Source organism: Silurus aristotelis (assembly GCF_946808225.1).
Source record: "Silurus aristotelis genome assembly, chromosome: 10".
Classification (NCBI taxonomy): domain Eukaryota; kingdom Metazoa; phylum Chordata; class Actinopteri; order Siluriformes; family Siluridae; genus Silurus; species Silurus aristotelis.
In genome coordinates, this window is record NC_139583.1 from 18,242,591 (window position 1) to 18,267,987 (window position 25,397).

Sequence of the window (25,397 nt, forward strand, 5' to 3'; positions counted from 1 at the left end):
GAAGATCCAAAGCGAACTGACCTTCATCCAGGTCACGGCACCACTGTAACCGGTCGCGTTTGGTTCTGACCAGTGCTCGTGTTCTCTGTGTTGTGTTGTGGAATGACGAGTCTTTACAACTTTGTTGCAGCAGTACTGAAGAGTTTATTGTCACCAACACTTAACAATTCTGGATGGAATACAGAAAGAAACAAAATAAACGTGGCTGCTTGGTCAGCTGTACCACCTCTCCTCAGTATGCACAAAGTAAACTCCATAAAACAGAAATAAAAATTTCATTACACAAATTATAAAACATTAGAAGTTACTGTACCTGGATGGAATACAGAAAGAAACAAAATAAACGTGGCTGGTTGGTCAGCTTTACCACCTGCACAAATCAAATTGCAGCCATTAGCTCACTAGCATCACTAAGCCTAGCCAAAACAGATACTTATTCGGCTCGCTGTACTTATCAAATAAGACGTTTAATCCTCCCTATCCATCCACAAATTACTTTACATATCAAATATTACATTAATAACACTTAACAATAACTTTTGAACATGTTATGAGTAAAATTCAAATGTGTAAAACATTTTTGCAAGTAATCCCGGGAGAGCACCGCTAACAGCTTACCTCTCCTCAGTATGCACAAAGTAAACTGAGGAGCAGCGCGCACTTCCCGAAGGACGTCATGACATAGCACAGCTTAATCGCAAGAGAAAACATTTCCGCCTAAAATAGAACTAATTAATTTACACATGACATAAAACAAACAAATTAAAGCAAATAAATCAAATAGGAAGGATTATTAATGAAATGCATATATTAACATTGTAAATATACATACATGAAAATTAACATCAGTCACAACTGCATCAGTTATATATGGTTAAAATGAAAATAAATAAATGACTTTACTTTAATTTCCACTTCTCCTGTACTTCTCCTGGGCTTCCCTGATTGCCACCTTTAGGTCTTTCTGGATCTTTTTTAGTTCCTTCTTGTTACCAGCTCTAAAAGCTTCTTGCCATTCATGTCCTTTATGTACCTTGGTACCCACGGTTTGTTACTGAAATATAAATAGCTTTCTTGGGGTCAATAAAATATTAACAAAACTTCATGTTTTGAGGTCTTATGCATTTTGAAAGGCCTGCTAAAAATAACACACAAGCAACTGTTCGATGTTTTGCCGTCTAATTTAATGTCTTATTGAACTTCTCTGCTTGTAGCTTCATTTTAATGATACCTTTTTGATTATTAATCTTCATTTGTCTTTGTTTCTTTGTGGACAGAGATTTTTTTATCACTGTTCCCCTGAATTAATTATTTTAACAGATGGGTAAAATTTGTGTTTTCAAAAATTTCATTATAGTGAATGTGGAATGAATGGGTTATGCACACAAAACATTCACAAGATAACAGGTTATCTTGTGAAATTTATTAATGAATAATTTTTATTAAATATTAAAAAAAAAAAATATATATATATATTGTAACCTTTTTTTTTCCAGTAAGTGACCACTGGCTCTTCTCAGAAGACTGCTCTGTGCAACACTTCTGCGACTCCTCAGATGACGTAATGGTATGTGGCAAAGTAGATAGCCAAGAAGTGTATGCTGTTACACATGATATCATCCCAGACAAAGGTTGGGTCATGCAGTTTAAGGTAAGTGTATGCCTTTAATTAATCTTCATCATTATCATCATTTAATTTCTAGATTAATTTCAAAGTTTACCTGGGTATAGTGGTAGTCTAGTGGCTAGTTATCTTACAAAAGGTTCAACCATTTTTGCCTATTTAAAACCCTGTTGCCAATATGCTTCTGGGTCGGTCACGGTTCATGGTCTGTCACAGTAGTGTTCAGATTTATTCACACATTAATATTTATTTAAAACTTCTTACTTTTTACATTTTTATTAACAGCATTATCATAATAGAATATATATTAACCTATTGGGAGAAAACTGATAGTTATATCAGTTGGCCCTTCTATCTACCAGCTCGGTCATAGTCAGTGCCGTTTATATTCCACCTCAAGCGGATACGGACACTGCAGTGTGGGACTTACACAAAACAATAACTCTACACACAACACAGCATCGGGACGCTGCGCTCATTGTAGTGGGAGACTATAACAGTGCCAAACTCAAACGTGCACTACCGAACTTCCAGCAGCACATCACCTGCCCCACCAGGGGCGAAAGGACACTGGTACACTAATACACACCATTTAAGAACAGCTACAAGGCACAATCACATCCACCATTTGGGAAATCGGACCATGCTGCCATCATCCTCATGCCTGTATACAAACAAAGACTGAAACAGGAAGCTCCAGCTGTTGTGCGCTGGACTGACCAATCAGTGGCCGCTCTGCAGGACACATTAGATAATGCAGACTGGGACATGTTCAGGCGCAGCTCTGATGACAACATGTTTACGGAAGCGAATCTGGGATTCATTGGGAGACTAGTGGATGATACGGATGATGACGGGATGATACTTTCTAAAGGTGGATGAAACCACCTTTAGAAAGTTTCCCAACCAGAAGCCGTGGGTGGATAAAACCATCCGTGATTCTCTAAGATCCCGCTCTGCTGCCTACAACACGGGGCTCACCACCGGGGACATGTACGAGTACAAGGCTGCATCTTACAGTGTATGCAGATCAGTGAAGGAAGCAAAGCGGTGCTACGAGAGGAAACTGGAGTCACAGTTCCAACATGGTGGCTCTAGGAGCCTGTGGCAGGGTCTAAGAACCATCACGGACTAAAAAACAATATCTTCTGGGATGGGGAACGCGGAGGCTTCTCTGGCAGATGAGCTAAACATATTTTACAGCATCTTTGAGGCTGCAGCTAACCACACTAGCAGTGCTAGCAGCACGAACAGCATGCACACAGAGAGCCGGAGAGGTAAACACCATCTTGGAGCATGACGTGAGGAGGGCATTCAAGAGAGTGCATGCCAGGAAGGCAGCAGGACCTATGGCATCACAGGTCGGGTTCAGAAAGCCTGCGCTGACCAGCTAGCACTGGTAATCACTGAGATATTCAACCTCTCACTGGAACAGTCTGTTGTCCCCTCATGCTTCAAACAATCCAACATTGTTCCTGTCTCAAAGAAGCCCAAGCCTGCCTGCCTCAACGACTACCGCTCTGTAACCCTGACCTCGGTAGTGATCCTTTTGAAAGACTGGTCAGAGACTTTATCACTGCTACACACTGGATCCTCTACAGTTTGTGTTCTGCCAGAACCGTTTTACTGAGGATGCATCGCAAATCTTCCACACACAACGATGAGCCACTTGGACTAGAGAAAAATAAATTATGCAAAGATGCTTTTTGTGGACTACAGTTCAGCGTTCAACACCATAATTCCCTCCATGCTCAGCTCTAAGTTGGAGGTCCTGGGACTCCACTGTGTCAATGGATCTCCAACCTCCTGACAGACAGACCACAAGCAAAAACACACCTCATCCACCCTCACCCTCAGCACTGGAGCTCCCCAGGGTTGTGTTCTGAGCCCCCGCTTTACTCACTGTACACATATGACTGTGTGGCCACTTCCAACTCCACCACCATCATCAAGTTTGCTGATGACACTGTTGTTGTGGGCCTGATCTCCAACAATGAGGAGACGGCCTACCTAGAGGAGGTTAAAAACCTAGAGAGATGGTGCCAGGAGAACAACCTTCTCCTAAACATCAGTAAGACTAAGGAGTTGATGGACTTCAGCATGAAGCAGGAGCGGTCATACCAACCGCTAAACATCAATGGGACCCCAGTGGTGAGAGTGTTTCTGGTACCTAGGTGTTCACATCACACAGGACCTGTCTTGGTCCTGTCACATCAACACTCTGGTGAAGAAGGCCCAGCAGCGTCTGTACCATTTGAGATGCTTAAGAGACCTTAAACTTCCCTCTCAGGTGCTAAAGACTTTCTACATCTGCACCATTGAGAGCGTCCTGATGGGTAGCATCACTTCCTGGTTCAGGAACAGCACTATGCAGGACAGGCAAGCCCTCCAGAGGGTGGTGCGGTCAGCTGAACCTACCATCCACATCGAGCTCCCTAACCTGTGCCTGACCTCAGCTATCCAAACAATGGATTATTTTCATTGTTGTGTTCAAGGAAGCGCTTTCGCTCTTTGAAAGCAAACACATAGAGAATGAGGAGGAGCTTCTTCCCACAGGCTATTTGGAGTTTCAACCAGAAAACACACAGGATCTAGTACTGGACCTCTCTCTTCATCTTCAAACTTTTTAAGACACAACTTTTTTGCACTATGGCACTTTAATCTCTGGACTGTCACTTCAACTCTGAACTTGCACAGCATAGTGCACTTTATACCACACCATACTGCTCATGGTCACTTTAAGGAAAATCATGTCAATCACCTTAAATTTTACTGTTTTACTGTCATACACATCCTTGTATACACATTTTTTTTCCCACATATATATTTATATATTTTATATAGTTTATACTTTTTATTTATGTACCTTCTTTTTTTTTCTTGTTTTTTTTTCCCCTCATGAAGTTTATATTTTACATTGAATGAAGATATCATGGAAAATGAGATTCCTACAAACATTTATCAAAATTCGCCCCTCCCCGCCCCACCTGGCCTAAATTTTGGGACTCACAGCTGAAAATGCCCAACCAAAATTTAAATGTACAGTTCATGAGCAAATTGGGCTTCATACAACACTTTTGACATACAACAAAATTTGTTTTGTTCTAAAAAAAAAAAAAAAAAAACCTCAAAAGAGAAGTAGGCTGATTTATCTCAGGATGTAGTCTAGAGTACAAGGGTAGATTTATTTATTGCTAGAGACTCAAAGCACTTTTTTACATTGCTCTGGACAAGAGTGTCTGCTAAATGCCGTAAAGGTAAATATCATTATGATCAGCTGCGTGTCTTGCTGGCACTAAAAATATATAAAAAAAAAAAATAAATAAATAAATAAAAAAACAACAACAGGAAAACAGAAAAAACATTGAGGTTATACCACTTAATTGTGAAAAGTCCAAAACAAAAAGAGTGTGTAAGGTAAATAAAAGGTAAAAATACTAAAAAGAATATAAAAAATACACCATGGGAGCTATTGTGAGAGGATGCCACTAATGCAGTGCCATTTAAATCGCAGTCTACTTAGATATCTTGGTGGTGATAAATTCCTCACTTAGGATTTCATACTACTATGTGGATGGCACTCAATACTCCCATTTCTCCCAGACACTGTTGTTTCCATTCAGATGTTGGCATGTCTGGCAGCATGGAGAGCAGTTCATCAGCAAGGCTACTTGGATGCTGAAATGAGCTGTAATAATATTTATCCACACATAATCTTGTGATCTCCACAGGCAAATCTTTGATCTCACCTTTAGTCTCTGTGTGCAACCTGGGAAAACCAAGACAACATGGGTGACACACTTTGGTGTCACAGTTGTAAAAGTGATGTCTGGGCCTGTCTGCTGGCATTGCACAAAGCCCGAGCATTTTCAGGACCACACAGGCCACACAAATGCTTGTTCAACCGGACTACTGCAATTAACTAATTACTTGTTAACTAATTGAGGAACATTTGACCTCTGTAACTGATCCAGAATGCAGCTTTATGACTTGTTTTCAAACATATAATATTTCTCTCTTGTTTTAAGCTCTTTTCTCTCTAACCCTATAATCCTGACTGTCACTAATTAAAACACAGAACACAAAATTCAGCACAGATGTATGATCAGATCCAATCAGATCTTTCAATAGTTTTTCCTTGCAAGTTGGAAAAAAAACTAGAAAGACCATTAGAACCTTTTTTAGATATGTAGAGAAAAACAAAGGACTTCTATCTCTTAAGATTCAGTATGACTCTAAATCTGATACCTTTATCAGTAAAATGATTTCTATTTGTTTAATGTACAACTTTGTTCACTGTATTGTACACTGCACTGTTTTGTGTATATTGCAGATTGCAGTTGGCTGCAATATGCCAGAAAGACATGCTGAGCAACATGTCCATGTACAATATTCAGTAGACTTTGGTGTCTCCTGGAAGTACCTAGTGCCACAGTGCCTTCCAGCTGACCTTCACTGTGGGGAGCAAGTGTCCCTGCCATCTGTTTTCTTTGCTGCAGAAGGCTGGAAAAGAGCTGTTTATCCTCTTCCTGACAGCCTTAAAGACATGTAAATACAGGTTTTAAACTTCATTGTACACAGTGTGTACAACCACAGTTCCCATGTTTGTGACCATGTGCAAAATGTAAATAAAAACAGAATGCAATTTATTTTTGCAGTTACATAAACCCACATTTTTTTTACAATAGCACAAAGATGACATCAAATAAGCTAGGGAAATTTATACTTTCAAAGTAAAACATATGGTAATTTTGAATTTGATGGATCTTAGAAATTCTCTGTGCACAGTACATATACATCTGCTAACTGAGGAGATAAGTTGGTGTAGTTTTGGGAGGGAAAAGTTGTCCTAGCTGTGTCTGAAACAAAGTTCTAGCCACTAAACAGTCCTGGGACTTCTTTGTCATGATGCACCAAATGTTTTTAATTGGTGAGAGGTCTGGACTGTATGGATTATTGTTATCCAATATTGATATTTCCCCTTATTCCTCAAAATCTTTTGATGATATTTTGTGCTGTATATGATAAGATATTTTTAGTCTTTGCAATTTGTTGAATACTATTATTTTGAAATTGTTCTCAAAAATAATTGTTGAAGCAGTTTTACACAGGTTGGTCAACCTCTGCCCACCTTTACTTCTAAGAGACTATGGTTCCCTAAAATGGTTTTATACAAAATTAAATTACTAATCTGTTGGCAATTAACCTAATTGGTTGCAAAAATTTCCCTCTAGCTTTACAGTAAACTACTTTTCCAGCCTTTTGTTGCCCCGTCATAAAATTTGAGATGTTACAGCAATCAACTTCAAAATTACCTTTTTTTTCTTAAGATTTTCAGTTTCATATGTAATATGTTTTGTTTATGTTCTACTGTGGCAAAAAGAATAAATAAATCAGCTTAAGAGATTTGCATTAGAGATTGAATCATTGCGTACTGTTTTTACTTATATATTATGAATTGCTGTTGTATATAAATGTGCATTCATGTTATTTGTTATATCAAGAAAATAATATAGATGGTCTGTTACACAATATATTTATGTATTAAAAATCTATTTATATACATTTTATGTAAATATATTCTATATATTATTGTTTAAAGATTTAGGCACCTTGCCCAAAACTATTCTTGTGGAAATATTGTGTTCTGTTATATGGTTTACCACAGAGCTGTGCGGTTCCGGTTCTACCAGCTGCATTCAGACACACAATGGGCAGTAGGTAACATTTACATTGGACCTGCATGTGAAAACCACTGTGGTGGTCATGGTGACTGTCTAGATCAGCACTGCCTTTGTGATCCAGGATTTTCTGGACAAAATTGCTATGCTAACTCAATTTTGAAGGTAAAGCATGTTTTCTATATATCGTTTATCAACACCAATCACCAATAAGAAAAGACATGAATTTGTTTGTATTTACACGTGTTTGTATTTTTTCAGGGAACCTTAAAGGAGCGATTTGAATGGCAGGGGTCCCCTGGTCCACAGTGGGAAATTTTGGAGGGAGGCTATGCATGCACAGACTGTAGATCACTGGTTGAGGGAAAGGCACTTTATTTTAATGGAGCTAATACAAGGCAGGCTGTAACTGCTGATCTTGATCTACGTGGAGCCAAGTTAGTACTGGTCTACATCTTATTTTATAATATATTTTTCTTTAAAAAGGGTAATTTATAGTAAATCTACACTTTAGTTTTTGTTGCATGAAAATGCTTTATCAAATCTTGTTCAGAAAATGTACTGACTTTCTATTCTTTTCATCCCTCTTATAATGGGGTGTCAGGTTTGTAGAGTACTGGACCAGAATTGGAAGTGAAGACATTATGAGTATGTGCCACTATCAATCTTGTAGAAAAGAAGATGTACTATTGGATTATTCAACTGATGGAGGTCTGTTTTTTTTTTTTTTTTTTTTTTTTTTTTTTGTCTTACCTAAAGAGCACTGTTTAATTTAAAAAATATTCTCAATCTTTTTTTGTCGTCCCCACCCGCTTCTCATGCACACATATGTACACACACATACACAAAGGTATATCATGGACACTCCTACATGAGATGGATTATTTGAAGTATTTGTCAGTAAGGAGAGATTACATCCTTTTGCCTGTGGGAGCTATGACCAATGCTACACGCCTGCGTTGGTGGCAGCCGTTCAAGATGTCTTCAGGTTTGGTAACTCCAAATTTTGACCGTGCTCAGTGGGCCCTAGATAATATTCTGGTTGGAGGCTCTGAAATCAACCCCAGCACCCTCTTGGACACCTTTGATGAAGGTATTTAAAATGCTAAATTGTTTGCTGAGTAATGTCTTCTCATAATATACATAAAACCGTAGGCATGATAGGTTGAACTAAAAAGCCTTAGCCTTTTTAAGATAATCATTCTGCAATAAGAACAAATAACCATAGCCTTTTTTGTTTCTATTTCTTCATTGCATTCTCTTTCTCTTTCTTTTAACATACCCTCAGAGGATATATCTCATGAAGTAAGCTGGAATTTCTATCCAAATGGTGTGCGAACAGCTGGTTTTTGTGGCAATCCAACATTCCATCTCTACTGGCAAAACCAAAACCAGGATGCAACCTATAATATCTTGACTACTCGAGAGTTAATTGTCCAACCAGGATACATCCTGCAATTTAAGGTCAGTTATATTGTTTTGATTATATAAATGTATATATTTTTTCAACTTTTAAATTAAAACTTAAAAATTCTAGTTTATATTTAACACAGCACACCTTTTTGTGTAAAAATATACAAATTTCTGCCATAGTAAAATGTATTATTGTCAATGGAGACAAGCAGAATAATGTTTTGTACAATCTTAATACTTTTTGTTTTGGTGAACTCATAGTTATCATTTAATATACCATAGTGTCTGGGAGGAATATGACTAACAATCTTAGTACAGTATTTTGTGGTATTTTATATTCGATAATCAATAATCCAATAATGATTAACTGTTGCTTCCTTAAAAAATCTGAAAAGTAAAAAAATTAAAAATAAATAAATAAAAAAAAACGGGAAAACCACTGGCTTTTGTGTATATGTCTCAAATTGCAATGTGCAAATATTTCACCTTCTTGACACAGGCACCTGATAAACTTAACTAAATTTTAGCATAGCATGAGATTGGTAACATAAACCATGTTGTAGTTTTTTAAAGTAGCACAAAAAAAAACTAGCTAGAAGACTGCTATCCAGCCATGAAAAAAAACCTTTGGATGGCCCCCAAAATATTCAGCAAGCGAAGAAAAAGACCTGCAGTTGTCAGAGATCACGGGTGACTAAATGAGTGAGGACCCCAATACAGGATACGAGCAGGAGTTAGTGGAAAACAGTTTTTAATATGAAAAGTATCAAGCAGATAAGCAAAAAACGATCCAAAAAATCCAAAGCCAGCAAACAGAAGAATATAGGCATGGCAGAAACACAAACTTAAAACCAGTCCAGAGTTTAAAACCAAAGCAGAGCAGATCATGGGTTAGGAACAGGAACAGGAGCAGGAACCAAAGCAGGCAGTGTGGCAAGAATATTTCTCAGGGACTTCGGAAGCCAGTGAGATAATCTAGCCTCGAGCTAAAGTCTTAGGTGTCCTTAAATACGGGGAGGCACGGGAAAAATGGCAAGATTTTCACACACACAGGAAGTGACACACACACACACACACACACACACACACACGAAGTGCGCACTGCTAAACCGGAAGTGCGCGCCATGTGCCCGGAAGATCCTGATAGCAGTTGCATATGTTCTACTTTCAATAGGCTATAGAATTCATCTTGTAGGTTGAGGGTTTTTTTTTACAGTTACTGGCAAGACCTTTGGTGTAACAAGTGCATGAAGCACATTACATGAATCCAATTTTTTTTACTTGAATCGGACTCCAATTTGTAAAAGATATAACTTGAATATATGTAATTAAAGCTGATCACCTTATTGGTTGTATTTCTCCATAAATTTAATAGATTATTTTAAGCATTACGTTTTTTTACTTGATCATTAGTTATAGACCCAGAGTCGCTTAGAGCCCTGTGCTTGGTCAACTATACCTGCTCACGGACACAAACTCGTCAGTCAGAATCTTAGTCAGAGGATATTACCATAAACTAATATCCTTTAAGTAGGCCGCTCAATGCTTGCTCATGCATGAAGAATAGTTGATTTAGCCACTTTGTAATAACTTGCTAAGTTAGTGATAGTCAGAAATCAGAAGGTCCCAGACGTTGTGGTCTATGCACTCTCCATTCATGAGCCTTCTGTATGTACTATCCTGGTCATAGATTAGCGGTAACACTTAACTACATAATCTACTAGATATAAATGATGTCAGGAAATTCGGTGAATCAAGAATTTTTCAACATTTATTTGCCAGGCAATAATCAATAAACAAATGTCAAATCTAGAATAAATAATTAAAGATATTTACACAACATGATCAGCATAAAACCAAATAGTTTGGCAATGCAATTTACAAAAGAATTGTAAGTCACTGTATCCGTCAATAGAGACAAACAGAGACTGTGTGGGAAGTTCAGACTACAGATTGCTTTCCAGAGTGTTTTGCTTCTCTTTAAATACCCAAACCACCATAAGCACTTATCATTTCAAAGAAAAAAAAGGTCTGCAAACCCTTTGTTGGAACACTAGTTGACCTAAAAAACCAAATACCTCCAAGGGTAAAAACCAACACCTGATAAAGATCATCTCTAGGTTACGTATGTAACCTTAGTTACCTGAGGGAACGAAACGCTGTGTCACAACACTTTGGGAACGCCTCCGCATTCCTCACGCTCTAAATCACGTGTGAAATCCAGCCAACAGCAAGGGGTGACATCGGCTCTAAGGTCGAGGTCGTAAAACCTGATGAAGGTCAGCTGGGTGGACCAGCAAGCAGCGTTGCAAATGTCCTGGAGTGGGACTCCAGCGGACGAGTCTGTAGAGGCTGCCACACTCTGAGTGGAGTGAGATAATTGAGCTGGCATCCACAATCCACCTACTGAGAGTCTGCTTGTTGGCAGGAAAACCTTTTCTATAGGGGCCATAGCAGACAAACAGCTGCTCTGACTTCCTCCATGGACTCGTCCTGTGGACGTATGTGCTCGCACTGGACAGTCAGTTTTGCTTCTCTTGGTTATGGGCTTGGAAGGGAGAGGGGTAGAATGCCTGCAGCACAACAGGTCATGGGGGAACCGCATGCCGCTTAGGTACATACCCTGGTTTAGGGTAAAGGAAGGCACTGGCCATGCCAGGGGTAAACTCCAGGAGAGATGGGGAAATAGAAAGAGCCTGTAAGTCCCCGACCCTCTTCAGGGAGGATATAGCCAGAAGGAAAGCAGTCGTAATAGACAGGTACCCAAGTGTCACCTCGGCCAAGGGCTCAAAGAGGGGCTCAGACAGAGCCGCCAGCACCTCGCATCCTGGGCTTCGCCTCCGGCACTGAGCCAACCGGGCAGTTAACTGGGTCTGATTAATGGTGCTCGCACCATGCAGCAAACAGCCATTTAGTGGCATACAATCTCCTTGTAGAGGGAGCTCTGGAATGGAGGATGGTTTCCACTACCTTAGTAGAGAGACCAGCTGCTAGAAACAGCCATAGCCTCCATAACTCTGGGTGAGGGTTAACCAGGGTTCCCTCTGCCTGGGAGAGGAGATCCCTCTTGGAAGGAATTTCCCAAGGAGATCCCTCAAGGTCCGTGAGCCATGGTCTGCCCGGCAATCGAGGTGCCACCAGGAGGAGACGGGTTCCTTCCCGAGGAACTCTCTCCAGAACTCTCGGGAGCAGCGCAATAGTAGCGCAATAGTAGCCTGTAGTAGCCTCGGCCACGTCTGTAACGTGGCATCCAGCCCCAAGGACATGCCATTGGACATTTTTTTATCTCTTATTCCACATTTTAATAAATTTGTATCAAATTATGCAAATGAATATACAAATTTATATTTTCATTATTATATTTTTATGGAAAAAGCTTTTTTTTTTTTTGTAAAAACGTTTTTACAAAAATAATAATAATAATAATAAAATTCCATAAAAATATAATAATGAAAATAACTCGTTGCACTTTTTAACATTTTTTTTTTCATGAATTAAGCTTAAGAACATGACATTTTAATATTTTCCTAATAACAATCATATTTTTTTAACGAAAAAAAATCAGATCTTTGTCAAATCTTTGTCATCCCACCTTTTAATTCATATTTTTAAAAGAACTATGTTTGAAACAACATGTTTTTTTATGGCACATTTTTGTTTTTCGTTCACTTAATGCACGGTTAAATGGTTTTATATGAAATTATTCTTGAACATGGAAATTAATTTTTTCACAATTATATATATATATTTTTATGAACAAAAGTTGTATTTTTGGCAAAACATGATTTTCAATGTCACCTTATTGTTTTTCAATTACTAATTGCACCTTTTAACAGTTTTAAATAAAATTATGCCAATTAATATAAAAAGTAATATTATCATAATAAATTTATTTACGACAAGAGTCATATTTTAGGCAAAATATATATTTGTAATGGCACCTTTTCACCTATCAGAATTTTATAAAAATGTATATATCACTGTTATTTCATATTTTTATTGATATCTTTTGTTTTCTTATGAAAAAATGTACATTTTAATTCAAAACATGATTTGTCATGTGACTTTTGTTAACTGCACTTTTTAAAGTTTTTTCATGAAATTATGCTAATAAATATATAAATTTATATTTTTATAATAATTTTTTTATGAAATAAAGTTATAATTATGTGAAAACGTGATTGTTCACATCACTTTCTGTCATTTGTTATGAATTTTTTTTTATAAATGTGCTAATAAATATGAAAATTCATATTTTCTATAGAATAGGTATAATTATTTGAAAACATGATTGTTCGTTACTACTTATCCATTTTGTTGTTAACTTTTGTTAAATCACTTTTTAACTTTTTTTTAAATGAAATTCTGGTTAACATAAAAGTTCATATTTACATCATAACTATCAGAATTTTATGAAAATTATGAAAGCAATATTAACTAATTTTTTTATGAACAAAAGTCATATTATAAAACATGATTTGTCATCCCACACCTATTAATTCCTATTTTCATAATAACTTTTTTTTTAAGGAAAAAAAATCATATTTTAGATACAACAAATGTTTTGTAAAGCCACCTTCTTGTTTTTAGTTCACTTAATGCAGCTTTAAATGGTTTCACATGAAATTTTTCTTAAGAACATGAAAATTTATATTTTCCTAATTATAATTTTTTTATGAACAAAAGTTATATTGTTGTCAAAACATGATTTGTCATGCCACCTTTTTGTTTTTTAATTACTTATTGCACTTTTTAACGGTTTTGAATAAAATTACTATAAAAAAGCAATATTTTCATTATTATTATTATTATGAAAAAAGTCATATTTTAGGCAAAACATATATTTGTCATGGCACCTTTTAGTTTTTTCGTTCACTTATTGCAGATCTGCCTTGCCAGCCTGTACAGGGGGCGAGATCGGAGACCCCCCTAGTGGTTGATGTACTAGACCATCAATGTGTTGTCCGTACGAACCCGCACATGGCGATCTCTCAGGTCTAGGAGGAAGTGTTTTAATGCTAGAAACACAGCCAGCATCTTCAGGCAGTTTATGTGCAATGTAAGGTGTAGCTCATTCCACCAACCTTGGGCGGAGTGGCCACTCATGACCGCTCCCCACCTCCACTCCAAACCCTCTGTCTCTGAGCCACCACTGGAAGGGTCTCATATGGAGGAGGCCAAGTGAAATCACATTGTATGCTGCCGCCATGAGACCCCTGGAACTGCTCTCTGACTAAGGAGGGATGCATCCATCGTTAGTGCTATGCGACAACAGGGCCTTGAGACAGGAACATTCTTTCCACATATTTAAGGCTCGAAGTGCTCTCCATGAGACCTTGATAGTACAGAGTGAATTGCCCTTTTGGGAGAACCCTCTGTCTCTGAGCCACCACTGGAGGGGTCACCCCTGGAACTGCTCTCTGACTAAGGGATAAACCACCTCGATGGCCTCTTTCCTTAGAAGAGTGCACACTTTCTGTTCCAAGACCAGAGCCTGCCCGGGTCCCACCAGAGTGGGACACACACTGTTGAAGCGGGGAGGAGAGGACCCGAATTTAATTGAGTAGCCCTTCTCTATTGTATGCCGAGCGGCCCCATGTAGTAAGGAGAAGGTAACGCTGAAACGCCGCCGATTGCTTTTTGGTTTCCTGAGACGCTGAACAGGCCAGGAGGAGCCATCGGAGCGTTCAGCAGGAACGCATTTCTGTGTCTACTAGGGCTGACAAGGAAATTAGTCGTTTCCTTGGTGACCCTAAGGGTTAGAAAGGCAGCATGATGTAACTCCTTACTCATATTGATTATTTTAAAATCCAAGATGGCAGCGCGGCAATAGCTCGCAGCTGCTTCTCCGGATCCAATAATGTAGCTTTTACCATATTTAGCCCGACTTTTTACAATACATGGACACCAGAGTCAGCTGTGTTCATGTGTACGACCACCAGACGCTGTAACGGTACAAAAATCATGCAACCAATAATCTGCATGATGAAGTAATAAATAACCATTGTGACCTCAGCTTGCTGCGACCTCAGCCACAAAGACCAGGCCATCAGCCCTTGGTGTCACCTAATGTCGGTGGCCAGGAGAAGGGATGTCGGAAGCGCTGCTCCAGGAAGCAGAAGCAAGGCAAGTGGGTGGGTGTCCATGCTAGGCTGAATGCTAACCCTAGCCAGCCAGCTCTCCCGTCCATTCTTCTTTCTAACGTCTGCTCCCTGGACAATAAACTGGATTACATCCGACTCCAGCAGACCGCGTGGTCTGCTGGAGTCGGATGTAATCCAGTTTATTGTAAGGGCCAAACAGCAAGGGCAAGACTTCAGAGACTGCTGCGTCTTTGTTTTCATGGAGACGTGGCTCAGGGACAGAGTTCCGGAGGCCGCCATTCAGCTGGACAGGGTTACCGTGTTTCGTGCCGACAGAAACGCAGCTCTGTGCGGTAAGACTTGCAGTGGTGGAGTGTGTGTTTATATCAACACGAAATGGTGCAAGAACACTGTGTTTGTCTCATGCTATTGCTCATCGCTAGTGGAGTTCATGACTGTTAGATGCAGACCGTTTTATTTACCACATGAATTCACCACTGTTTTAATTGTCGGAGTGTACATTCCTCCCAGCGATAATGCTGGGGAGGCACTGTGTGAACACCCCGATAGATTGTTTATTATCGCTGGAGATTTTAGCCATGCGAATCTCAGTACTGTGCTCTCTAAACTCCATCAGCAAGTGGACTTTGCAACGAGAGGCACGAACACACTGAATCTTGTTTACACAAAACATCCCTGGCGGGTATGGTGCGGAGCCCCGCCCCCATCTCGGCTTCTCAGATCACATCTCTGTTATGCTAATTACAGCATACAGACAGCTCGTCAGACGCTCTACACCGGTTCTGAAACAGGTGAAAACCTGGCCAGCAGGAGCTACTTCTGCTCTTCAAGACTGTTTTGAGTGGGCCATGTTTAGGGAGGCTGCAACCAATGGTGATTCCATCAACTTGGAGGAGTACATGTCAACAGTGACCAGCTACATCAGCAAGTGCGTTCTTCAAGACCATCTCTAAGACCATCACTACACAGACAAAACAGGGGAGAAGACAGCCTTAAGAACAGCAAGGGCCAAACTGTCCCATGCCATCAGAGAGACGAAGCATGCACACGCAAAGAAAATCCGCGACCACTTCCAGTGGAGACACCCGGCGCATGTGGCAGGGCATCCAGGCGATCACAAACTACAAGACAACATTACCTGCCTATGACCATGATGCCTCCCTCCCAGATGGGCTGAACGACTTCTATGCCCGGTTTGAGGTACAGAACAACGTGAAGGAAAGGAAGACAACCCCTCCTCTCAGTGACCAGGTGCTCTACCTCTATTACAGCTGAAGTGAGGAAAACTCTATGCAGAGTTAAACTACGGAAGTCTGCTGGACCAGAACACATTCCTGGCAGAGTGCTCAGGAAATGTTCAGAACAGCTGGCGGATGTCTTCACCGACATCTTCAACATCTCCCTGAGCAGCATCGTTGTTCCTACGTGCCTTAAGACAACAACCATCATTCCCGTGCCGAAGAAAACAGTCTGAAGTCTCCTGCCTCAATGACTATCGTCCCATCGTGCTCACGCCCATTGTGATAAAGTTCTTTGAAAGGCTCGTCATGAGGCACATTAAGACCCAGCTTCCACCCTCTCTGGACCCAATGCAGTTTGCGTATCTTCCAAACCGCTCCACGGACGATGCCATCTCCACAACCCTCCATTTCACCCTTACCCTCCTGGACAATAAGGAATCTTATGTATGAATGCTGTTCATAGACTTTAGCTCAGCAGTCAACACAATCATCCTTCTGCATCTGATCGATAAGCTGAGCCTACTGGTCCTGAACACCTCCCTCTGCACTTGGATCCTGGACTTCCTGACTGGGAGAACTCAATCAGTCCGGATCGGGCACAGCATCTCAAGCACCACCGCCTTGTGGTAGCCACTAAAACAAAGAAATAGCTTATTAGTTTAATGCCACCTGGCTGTGCACTTTATATAAACCCTAAGAGCCCACACTGCACACCCTGTCTTTGGAACAGGGGCAGACAGAATGTCTATAAAACTATAGGCTGAGGGTTAGAGGATGACACCTTGAGGAAATAACACTAACTCTATGGTTAAGTACATAAGACATGAAGAGACACTATGTTAGGCCATCTAGCCTCCTAGTAGAGGGGGCTCTAGCATTTAGGAGAGTGTTCACCACCTGTGCTGGGAGACTATGGTGTAGACTTTGATCACATTTAGCTGTTCCTGATTTGGATCTCACAAGGGGTGTCCTTCAGAAGGAGCATCCAATCCAAATTTAGTATGGCAAACAATGGAGCCACCAGCAACAGGCAAACTTTGTCAAAATTAACTCTCACTAGGGCCATTTGGAGCTGTTCTATCTTGGGATGAACTCCAGGTGATGGACTGAGTCAAACAGGTCCACCTCTGCCTTGGCAAATATTTGCTAGATCAACTCACCAGTGTGTTGTCTTGCATGTACCTGCATACACAGGGATTCAGGTGCTCCCCACCTTTATTGCGACCAGGAAATAGTTTCTGTAAATGCCACATAGGAACCCTTTTTATACCCTTTTTATTGGGTTTATTGTGCCAAAGCTGGAGCCTCCCAAACACTGACCATCATGAGGCAGATGCCATTGAAATGTGGTGACCAAGCTTAAAACTTGACTGTAAGGGGATAATAGAAAAATTTAACATGCTGCCAGGTGGTGTGAGAGTGGTGCAGACTAGTAGCTGTAACCCAGTAACCTGTTGTAGGCTAAAGCCTGAGATGCTGTAAGTGAATTAGTCAGGACCTGAAATGCCTCAGGAGCAGGAGCTGCCTACTCTGAAGCATGTTAGTTTTCACTCCCCCAGTGTTCTGTATTGTTGTAAGATTTATGATCAAACTCTTGATGGCACCCAAATGGGGATGGGTTCCCCTTTTGAGTCTGGTTCTCAAGGTTTCTTCCTCATTACGTCTAGAGGAGTTTTTCCTTGCCACAGTCACCAACTAAACTTGTCTTGACTGACTTAAAAATTCCTAGTCTAGTTGATACAGCCAAAAACTTGTCCATAGTGGGGCAGATCTAAAAGGAGGACTAAAAAGTCCAGACTGCAAATATTTAATTGGCTCTGCTGGACTATCCCTGCTACAAATGAAAATTCAGATATTGGCTGCTTGTCAGGCAGGCTAAAAAGGGCTGATTCCAGGACCTTGATTATTATTTTTAAGTTTATTATAAATTCTTAAATTTGAGGTCCATGGGACAGTAGCTAAATTCCCTAAAAATTGCCACAAAAGGTAAATTGACCACAGAATAAACAGAAGGCTAGTGTGAATGGCAGAAAAAACGAATAACCAGGAAAACTTTTAAAGTTATTTAAGCTGAATTCAAGGTCAGGGTACATCAAAATCTCATTGCTCTGTCACTTTTTTTTTAATAAAAGGAAGCTCCATAGATAAAGAATCAGTAGGACTTTACTATTAAAAGGAAAAACCAAGACTGAAATTTGAAATTTTGAAAAGAAAAAAATACATACTGGTAAGCCACATTTCTTTTGAGAGGTCATTTGGACAGTTAAAACAAAACTGGAGGGTTTTGGCAATTCACAATGTCTATATTTTCATATGCAAAAATTAAGCTTTTAAAGAAAATAACATAAGACCTACTGTAAGACATGTAGAAGGCTTGCTTCTTCTTTTTTTTGCATCTGGCATGGTGAGCCTTGAATCTGTACAGGGCACAAGTGTGTGCAACAAACTAGAAGGGTCCAATTATCTTTGTCCATGGTAATTACATTGGTTTTATTTTTTGTTTAAATATTCAGCTAAATCAAAAACACAATCTGATTTTTATTAGATACTGAATAACCAATGATGAAAGACCAATATGGATTATTATGTGTCCTTGTTGTATGAAAGTTAACGACACTGTGTAGTTGGGGACTCCAGCAAGACTCGCTATGGCAGCATAACTAAAAGGGAGATCCAGAAGGTAACACAGACATGAAAGATCTCTGGGATAAGAAATGACCCCCCCCCACACCACTGTCAACAAACCTGAACATGTGAGAGTGAGGGGACAACAGCAGACAAATATCCCAGTTCACCAAACACTCTATATACATGATCCCTACAGATCTGCTCCTTTACCTAAGAAAAATACAAGACTTGACTAAATAAATATGTTTTTAGCCTTGACTTGAACACAGAGACTGTGTCTGAGTCCCGAACACTGATTGGAAGGCTGTTCCATAACTGTGGGGCTTTATAAGAGAAAGATCTGCCCCCTGCTGTAGTCTTCATTTTTCAAGGTACCAACAAATAGCCTGCACCTTTTGATCCAAGTAGGCATGGAGGATCATATTGGTAAAGAAGTTCACTCAGGCACGAGACCATTAAGTGCTTTATATGTCAGTAGTAGTATTTTATAATCAATGCAAGATTTGGAATTGGAAGCAGTGAAGACTGATTAAAACAGGGGTGATGTGGTCATATTTTCTAGATTTAGTGAGGACTTTTGCTGCTGCATTCGGAATCTGAAGCTTATTTATGCACTTGCTAGAACACCCAGACAGTAAAGAAGTTCCAAGAAGTGTGTTTTTGTTTGTTTGTTCAACTGATTTAAAACTGAAAATATAAACATTCTTTATCTATAAAAAAAAAATGCAAAGTGTAAGTGACAATTACGTACAGCACAGCTTCTATTGTAAGATATATTGCAAAAATTGGAAAGGGGAAAGGTTTTAGTTCAACTAAATTCTATTTTTATTTCAATTTTCTTGCATTGTAAGTCCATTGTCACTGACATGCTGTCATTACCACAAGTTGTTTAATAATGTGTATAAAATTTATAAAATGTATACAAATTTTATTTTAAATATTTTATTTAACAGGATATTTATCACTTGGCACTAAACATTCCTGGCGCTCCATTTATACCAGTTTACCTTTTACATCCCTATTGACATTTTTTTAACCATAAAAATACCACATTTTAATATTACCAGTCATTGTATTTAAACATGGTTTAGCCATAGTATTAGTGCGCTATTTACAGAGACCATTATTAAATTTGTTTCTTACCTTTATTGACAGATTGTGGTAGGCTGTGATGCAGAAATCTGTGAAGATCATCATCCGGTGCTTCTACAATATAAAAAAGATGCCAGGTGGGTGAATGAAAGTTACAGTAATATAATAATTAATAGAAGAATAAACAGAGATGGAAAGACTAAGCAAGTAAGATAAGGTTACTGATTTTTTGTTGTGGATAAGACTGGCTTCAGTGGTGCCTTGTGCATTCTTACACTGAAAAGGCACAGTCATGGCAATAAGTCAAGGCAATGAGAAAAATATTTATGTCTTTATTAATCTTTCTTATACAGCGGGGCAAAAAAGTATTTAGTCAGCCACCAATTGTGCAAGTTCTTCCACTTAAAAAGATGAGAGAGGCCTGTAATTTTCATCATAAGTGCACTTCAACTATGAGAGACAAAATGAGAAAAGAAAATCCTGAAAATCACATTCTGATTTTTAAAGAATTTATTTGCAAATTATGTTGGAAAATAAGTATTTGGTCACCTACAAAAAAAAAAGCAAGATTTCTGGCTCTCATAGACCTGTAACAACTTCTTCAAGAGGCTCCTCTGTCCTCCAATTGTTACCTGTATTAATGGCACCTGTTTGAACTCGTTAATCAGTATAAAAGACACCTGTCCACAACCTCGAACATTCAGACTCCAAACTCCACTATGGCCAAGACCAAAGAGCTTCAAAGGACACCAGAAACAAAATTGTTGACCTGACACCAGGCTGGGAAGACTGAATCTGCTATAGTAAAGCAGCTTGGTGTGAAAATCAACTGTGGGTGCAATTATTAGAAAATGGAAGACATACAAGACCACTGATAATCTCCCTCGATCTGGGGCTCCACGCAAGATCTCGCCCCGTGGGGTCAAAATGATCACAAGAACGGTGAGCAAAAATCCCAGAACCCCACGGGGGGACCTAGTGAATGGCCTGCAGAGAGCTGGGACCAAATTAACAAAGGCTACCATCAGTAACACACTACGCCGCCAGGGACAAAAATCCAGCAGTGCCAGACGTGTCCCACTGCTTAAGCCAGTACATGTCCGGGCCCGTTCGAAGTTTGATAGAGAGCATTTGGATGATCCAGAAGAAGATTGGGAGAATGTCATATGGTCAGATAAAACCAAAATAGAACTTCTTGGTAAAAACTCAACTTGTCGTGTTTGGAAGAGAAAGAATGCTAAGTTTCATCCAAAGATCACCATACCTACTGTGAAGCATGGGGGTGGAAACATTATGCTTTGGGGCTGTTTTTCTGCCAAGGGAATAGGACGACTGATCCGTGTAAAGGAAAGAATGAATGGGGCCATGTATTGTGAGATTTTGAGTGAAAACCTCCTTCCATCAGCAAGGGCATTGAAGATGAAACGTTGCTGGGTCTTTCAGCATGACAATGATCCCAAACACACTGCCTGTGCAACGAAGGAGTGGCTTCGTAAGGAGCATTTCAAGGTCCTGGAGTGGCCTAGCCAGTCTTCAGATCTCAACCCCATAGAAAATATTTAGAGGAGTTGAAAATCCGTGTTGCCTAGCGCCAGCCCCAAAACATCACTGCTCAAGAGGAGATCTGCATGGAGGAATGGGCCAAACTACCAGCAACAGTGTGTAAAAACCTTGTGGAGACTTACAGAAAATTTTTGGTCTCTGTTATTGCCAACAAAGGGTATTATAACTGTAGGGTGCCCACCCAATGGCCCAACGATGGAATCCACTGGTGTGGGTGAAGGTATGCTGCTTGTTAGTCATTCTTGCACGGCTGTAAAAGATTACTTAAATGGATTGCACTTTGTTACATTTATAGAATTTTAACCTCTAATCTGACTCCAATTTATAATAAAGATTTTACTAGAATATCTCTAATTTAAGATGATCACCTTATTAGTTGTAATTCTTCTTTGATTTTAATAGATTATTCCGAACATTCCATCTTTTCAATTAATCATTCATTATGGTCCTGGAGTCGCTTAGAGCCTTGTGCTCGGCTAACGATACCTGCTCACGGATGCACATTGGCCAGTCCGAATCTTAGTCAGAGGATATAACAGTAAACTAATATTCTTTAAGTAGGCCGCTCAATGCTTGCTCATTCATTAAGAACTATTGATTTAGTTACTTGGTCATAACTTGCTAAGTCAGTGATAGCCGCTACACATGCTCACGGACACAAACTTAGTCAGAGTATTTAACAGTAAACTAATCTTCTTTAAGTAATCCGCCCAATGTTTGCTAATGCATAAAGAATACTGTATGTAGTCACTTAGTTATACCTTGCTAAATTCAGAGATAGTGCTCTATGCTACATCCGTTCATGAGCCTTCAGTTTGTACTATCGTGGTCATAGATTTGCGTTAACACCAGACTACATAATTAACTAGATATAAATGATTTCAGGAAATTATCAATAAACAAATGTCATATTTAAAACAAATAATAGAAGAAAGTTACATGCATGATCAGCATAAAACCAAATAATTTAGCAATGCAGTTTACTAAAGAATTGTTAGAGTTACTGTACCTGTCAATAGAGACACACAGAGACTGTGTGGGAAGTTCTGACTACAGAATGCTTCCCTGAGTGTTTCGCCAAATTTCTGTAAATACCCAAACCATCGTAAACACTTGTAAATGCAAAGTGATAAAACCTTTGCAAACCCTTTCTTGGGACAGGATGTAACCAAATGTCACCTAGGGTTGCTTTTCTCAGGAGCAACCCTTATGTCAGTAATTTCCCCAAACCTGAGGTCTGTTCTACTGATATGGACTGAGATCATATTTCCAATCACACTGAGACCTTTAAAATGATACATGTGAAGGTAAAATGTATACATTATGCAAGTAAAGTAGCTTGAATTCCAGGACCTTCTAAGTCATCTTTCCATGACACGGCCATCTCCCCAGGAGGTAAAGAGGGGGCTCAAGGATGGGTGACTGGGCAGCTGAACAAATGGCTTTCTCTCCTCAGATCAAATAGATCCTCTCTTCAGATTAGAAGGTTTATTGTTTTGTTGCATGGCAGTTCTCGGGGTCTGGGATCATGAACAGATCTGACCATCCGTACATAAAGTATTGAGATGAACTTTTGTTATTGACCAAATACTTATTTTCCACCATAATTTGCAAATAAATTCTTTAAAAATCAGACAATGTGTCATGCACGTACGAGGCGAAAGCGGAGCTGGGCAAAAACAGAGTTTTAATGATAGGTGCAGCAATATCCAAGGAACACACACAACCAGAAGGAAATCGGCAGCGAAAGCAGAAGTCTGTATCGAAAGTTCGTGTAGCATATAAAGATGCAAAACGGGGAATCGTGAAGGTGACAGCTAGAGTCCATAAGCACAATAACGGACGGTGATAGTGGGAAGCGGACTTGCTTATATAGGAGGGAGTCTGATGGAAGTCAGGGAGTTAGTAATCAGGCGAGGAGCTCCCAGTTGGTGGGGCATGAGCGGGTGAGAGTGCAGGGTGCTCCCTGACATAATGTGATTTTCTGGATTTTTTTTTTTTCTCATTTTGTCTCTCAAAGTTGAAGTGTACTTATGATTAAAATTACAGGCCTCTCTCATCTTTTTAAGTGGGAGAACTTGCACAATTGGTGGCTGACTAAATACTTTTTTGCCCCACTGTACATCAAGACCAACTATTATACCATTATGAAGTTTATTAAAAAAAAATTTGTTGAATTTAACTGTAGCATTAGTAAATAATTGTATACAGACATTGTTAAACATGCTATTTACTTTTAATTAACATTTGATTAACTTTTATGAGAACTGTTTCTGTGCTGTCCTATAGCAGTTTGGCTTTTCTCTATAGGTCAGACCATTGGCACTTGGTGCAGTCCGCATGCCTCCCTTCTTCTGTGAATAGTGTGGGTTGTTCGCCATTCCAGTTCCATGACTCCAGCATCTACAGCCCAGTGAACAGCTTAGTATGGACAAGAATTACTTTGCAGCTACCTGACCACATCTCCTCTGGGTATGCAGTTGGTATTTCTGTTTATTAAGAGAAAAAAAAAACATTTAATCATAATTGATGTTAAAATTGGGACAGAAGCAGAAAAAAACACAGGTAATCCATCTAGGGCATATGTGTCAAACTCAAGGCCTGTGGGCCACATCCGGCCCGATGTATAATTATATCTGGCCTGTAAGATCATTTTATATAGAACTATTATTATTGTTTTAATGGCCCGGCAATATGAAGCGCTGATAAATTAAAGTTAAAGAAGAATCTGACATTTCAGCAGACGTTTTTCAACAGAGCAAAATCACAAAGTGAAGCAGCTTCAAGAGCTACATAATGAAGGTGTGCGACAAAATGGCATAAGAGCGAAGAGAACTGAATGTTTTAATTTGTTGTTATTTTAACTTTTGCTGAAAATCACAAATATAATTTATTTTTTTTAGGGTTTTTTTGCATGTTCATATGTTGAATTTGTATAATTTTGACAGGAGATATTTTTATGGAGAGCAAAATATTTTTAAGTTATTTAAAGTATGTTTATTTTTTATAAAATGGCATAAGAGCAAAGAAATCTGATTGTTTTGATTTGTTGTTATTTTAAAGTTTACTTAAAAGCACAATTTTTATTAATTTTTTCAGGGATTTTTTGCAGTATATACAGTGAGGAAAATAAGTATTTGAACACCCTGCTATTTTGCAAGTTCTCCCACTTAGAAATCATGTCTGAAATTGTCATTATAGGTGCATGTCCATTGTGAGAGACATAATCTAAAAAACAAAATCCAGAAATCACAATATATGATTTTTAAACTATTTATTTGTATGATACAGCTGCAAATAAGTATTTGAACACCTGTCTATCAGCTAGAATTCTGACCCCCAAAGACCTGTTAGTCTGCCTTTAAAATGTCCACCTCCACTACATTTAATATCCTAAATTAGATGCACCTGTTTGAGGTCGTTAGCTGCATAAAGACACCTGTCCACCCCATACAATCAGTAAGAATCCAACTACTAACATGTCCAAGACCAAAGAGCTGTCCAAAGACACTAGAGACAAAATTGTACACCTCCACAAGGCTGTAAAGGGCTACGGGGAAATTGCCAAGCAGCTTGGTGAAAAAAAGGCCACTGTTGGAGCAATCATTAGAAAATGGAAGAAGCTAAACATGACTGTCAATCTCCCTCGGACTGGGGCCCCATGCAAGATCTCACCTCGTGGGGTCTCAATGATCCTAAGGAAGGTGAGAAATCAGCCCAGAACTACATGGGAGGAGCTGGTCAATGACCTGAAAAGAGCTGGGACCACCGTTTCCAAGGTTACTGTTGGTAATACACTAAGATGTCATGGTTTGAAATTATGCATGGCACGGAAGGTTCCCCTGCTTAAACCAGCACATGTCCAGGCACGTCTTAATTTTGCCAATGACCATTTGGATGATCCAGAGGAGTCATGGGAGAAAGTCATGTGGTCAGATGAGTCATGTGGTCAGATGAGACAATGACCCGAAGCACACAGCCAGGATAACCAAGGAGTGGCTCTGTAAGAAGCATATCAAGGTTCTGACATGGCCTAGCCAGTCTCCAGACC

The 25,397-nt window shown here is 39.4% G+C and overlaps 1 protein-coding gene and 1 long non-coding RNA gene across 2 annotated transcripts in view; one reads left to right on the plus strand and one right to left on the minus strand.

The window, feature by feature from the left end:
• Positions 1-25,397, plus strand: part of reln (reelin) — a 514,851-nt gene that overhangs the window by 425,301 nt on the left and 64,153 nt on the right. Inside the window, exons 51-59 of the mRNA XM_083552560.1 lie at positions 1,497-1,651; positions 5,958-6,172; positions 7,293-7,470; positions 7,567-7,742; positions 7,910-8,016; positions 8,156-8,398; positions 8,594-8,769; positions 19,847-19,920; positions 23,657-23,818. Of these exons, the coding sequence (XP_083408686.1) occupies positions 1,497-1,651; positions 5,958-6,172; positions 7,293-7,470; positions 7,567-7,742; positions 7,910-8,016; positions 8,156-8,398; positions 8,594-8,769; positions 19,847-19,920; positions 23,657-23,818 (1,486 nt within the window). The remainder of the gene's footprint in view (positions 1-1,496; positions 1,652-5,957; positions 6,173-7,292; positions 7,471-7,566; positions 7,743-7,909; positions 8,017-8,155; positions 8,399-8,593; positions 8,770-19,846; positions 19,921-23,656; positions 23,819-25,397) is intronic.
• LOC310732356 lies at positions 121-848 on the minus strand. The gene is made up of 2 exons (XR_014535456.1): positions 371-848; positions 121-226 (listed from the first exon to the last, which is right to left on the minus strand). It is a non-coding gene; the product is annotated as an uncharacterized lncRNA (long non-coding RNA).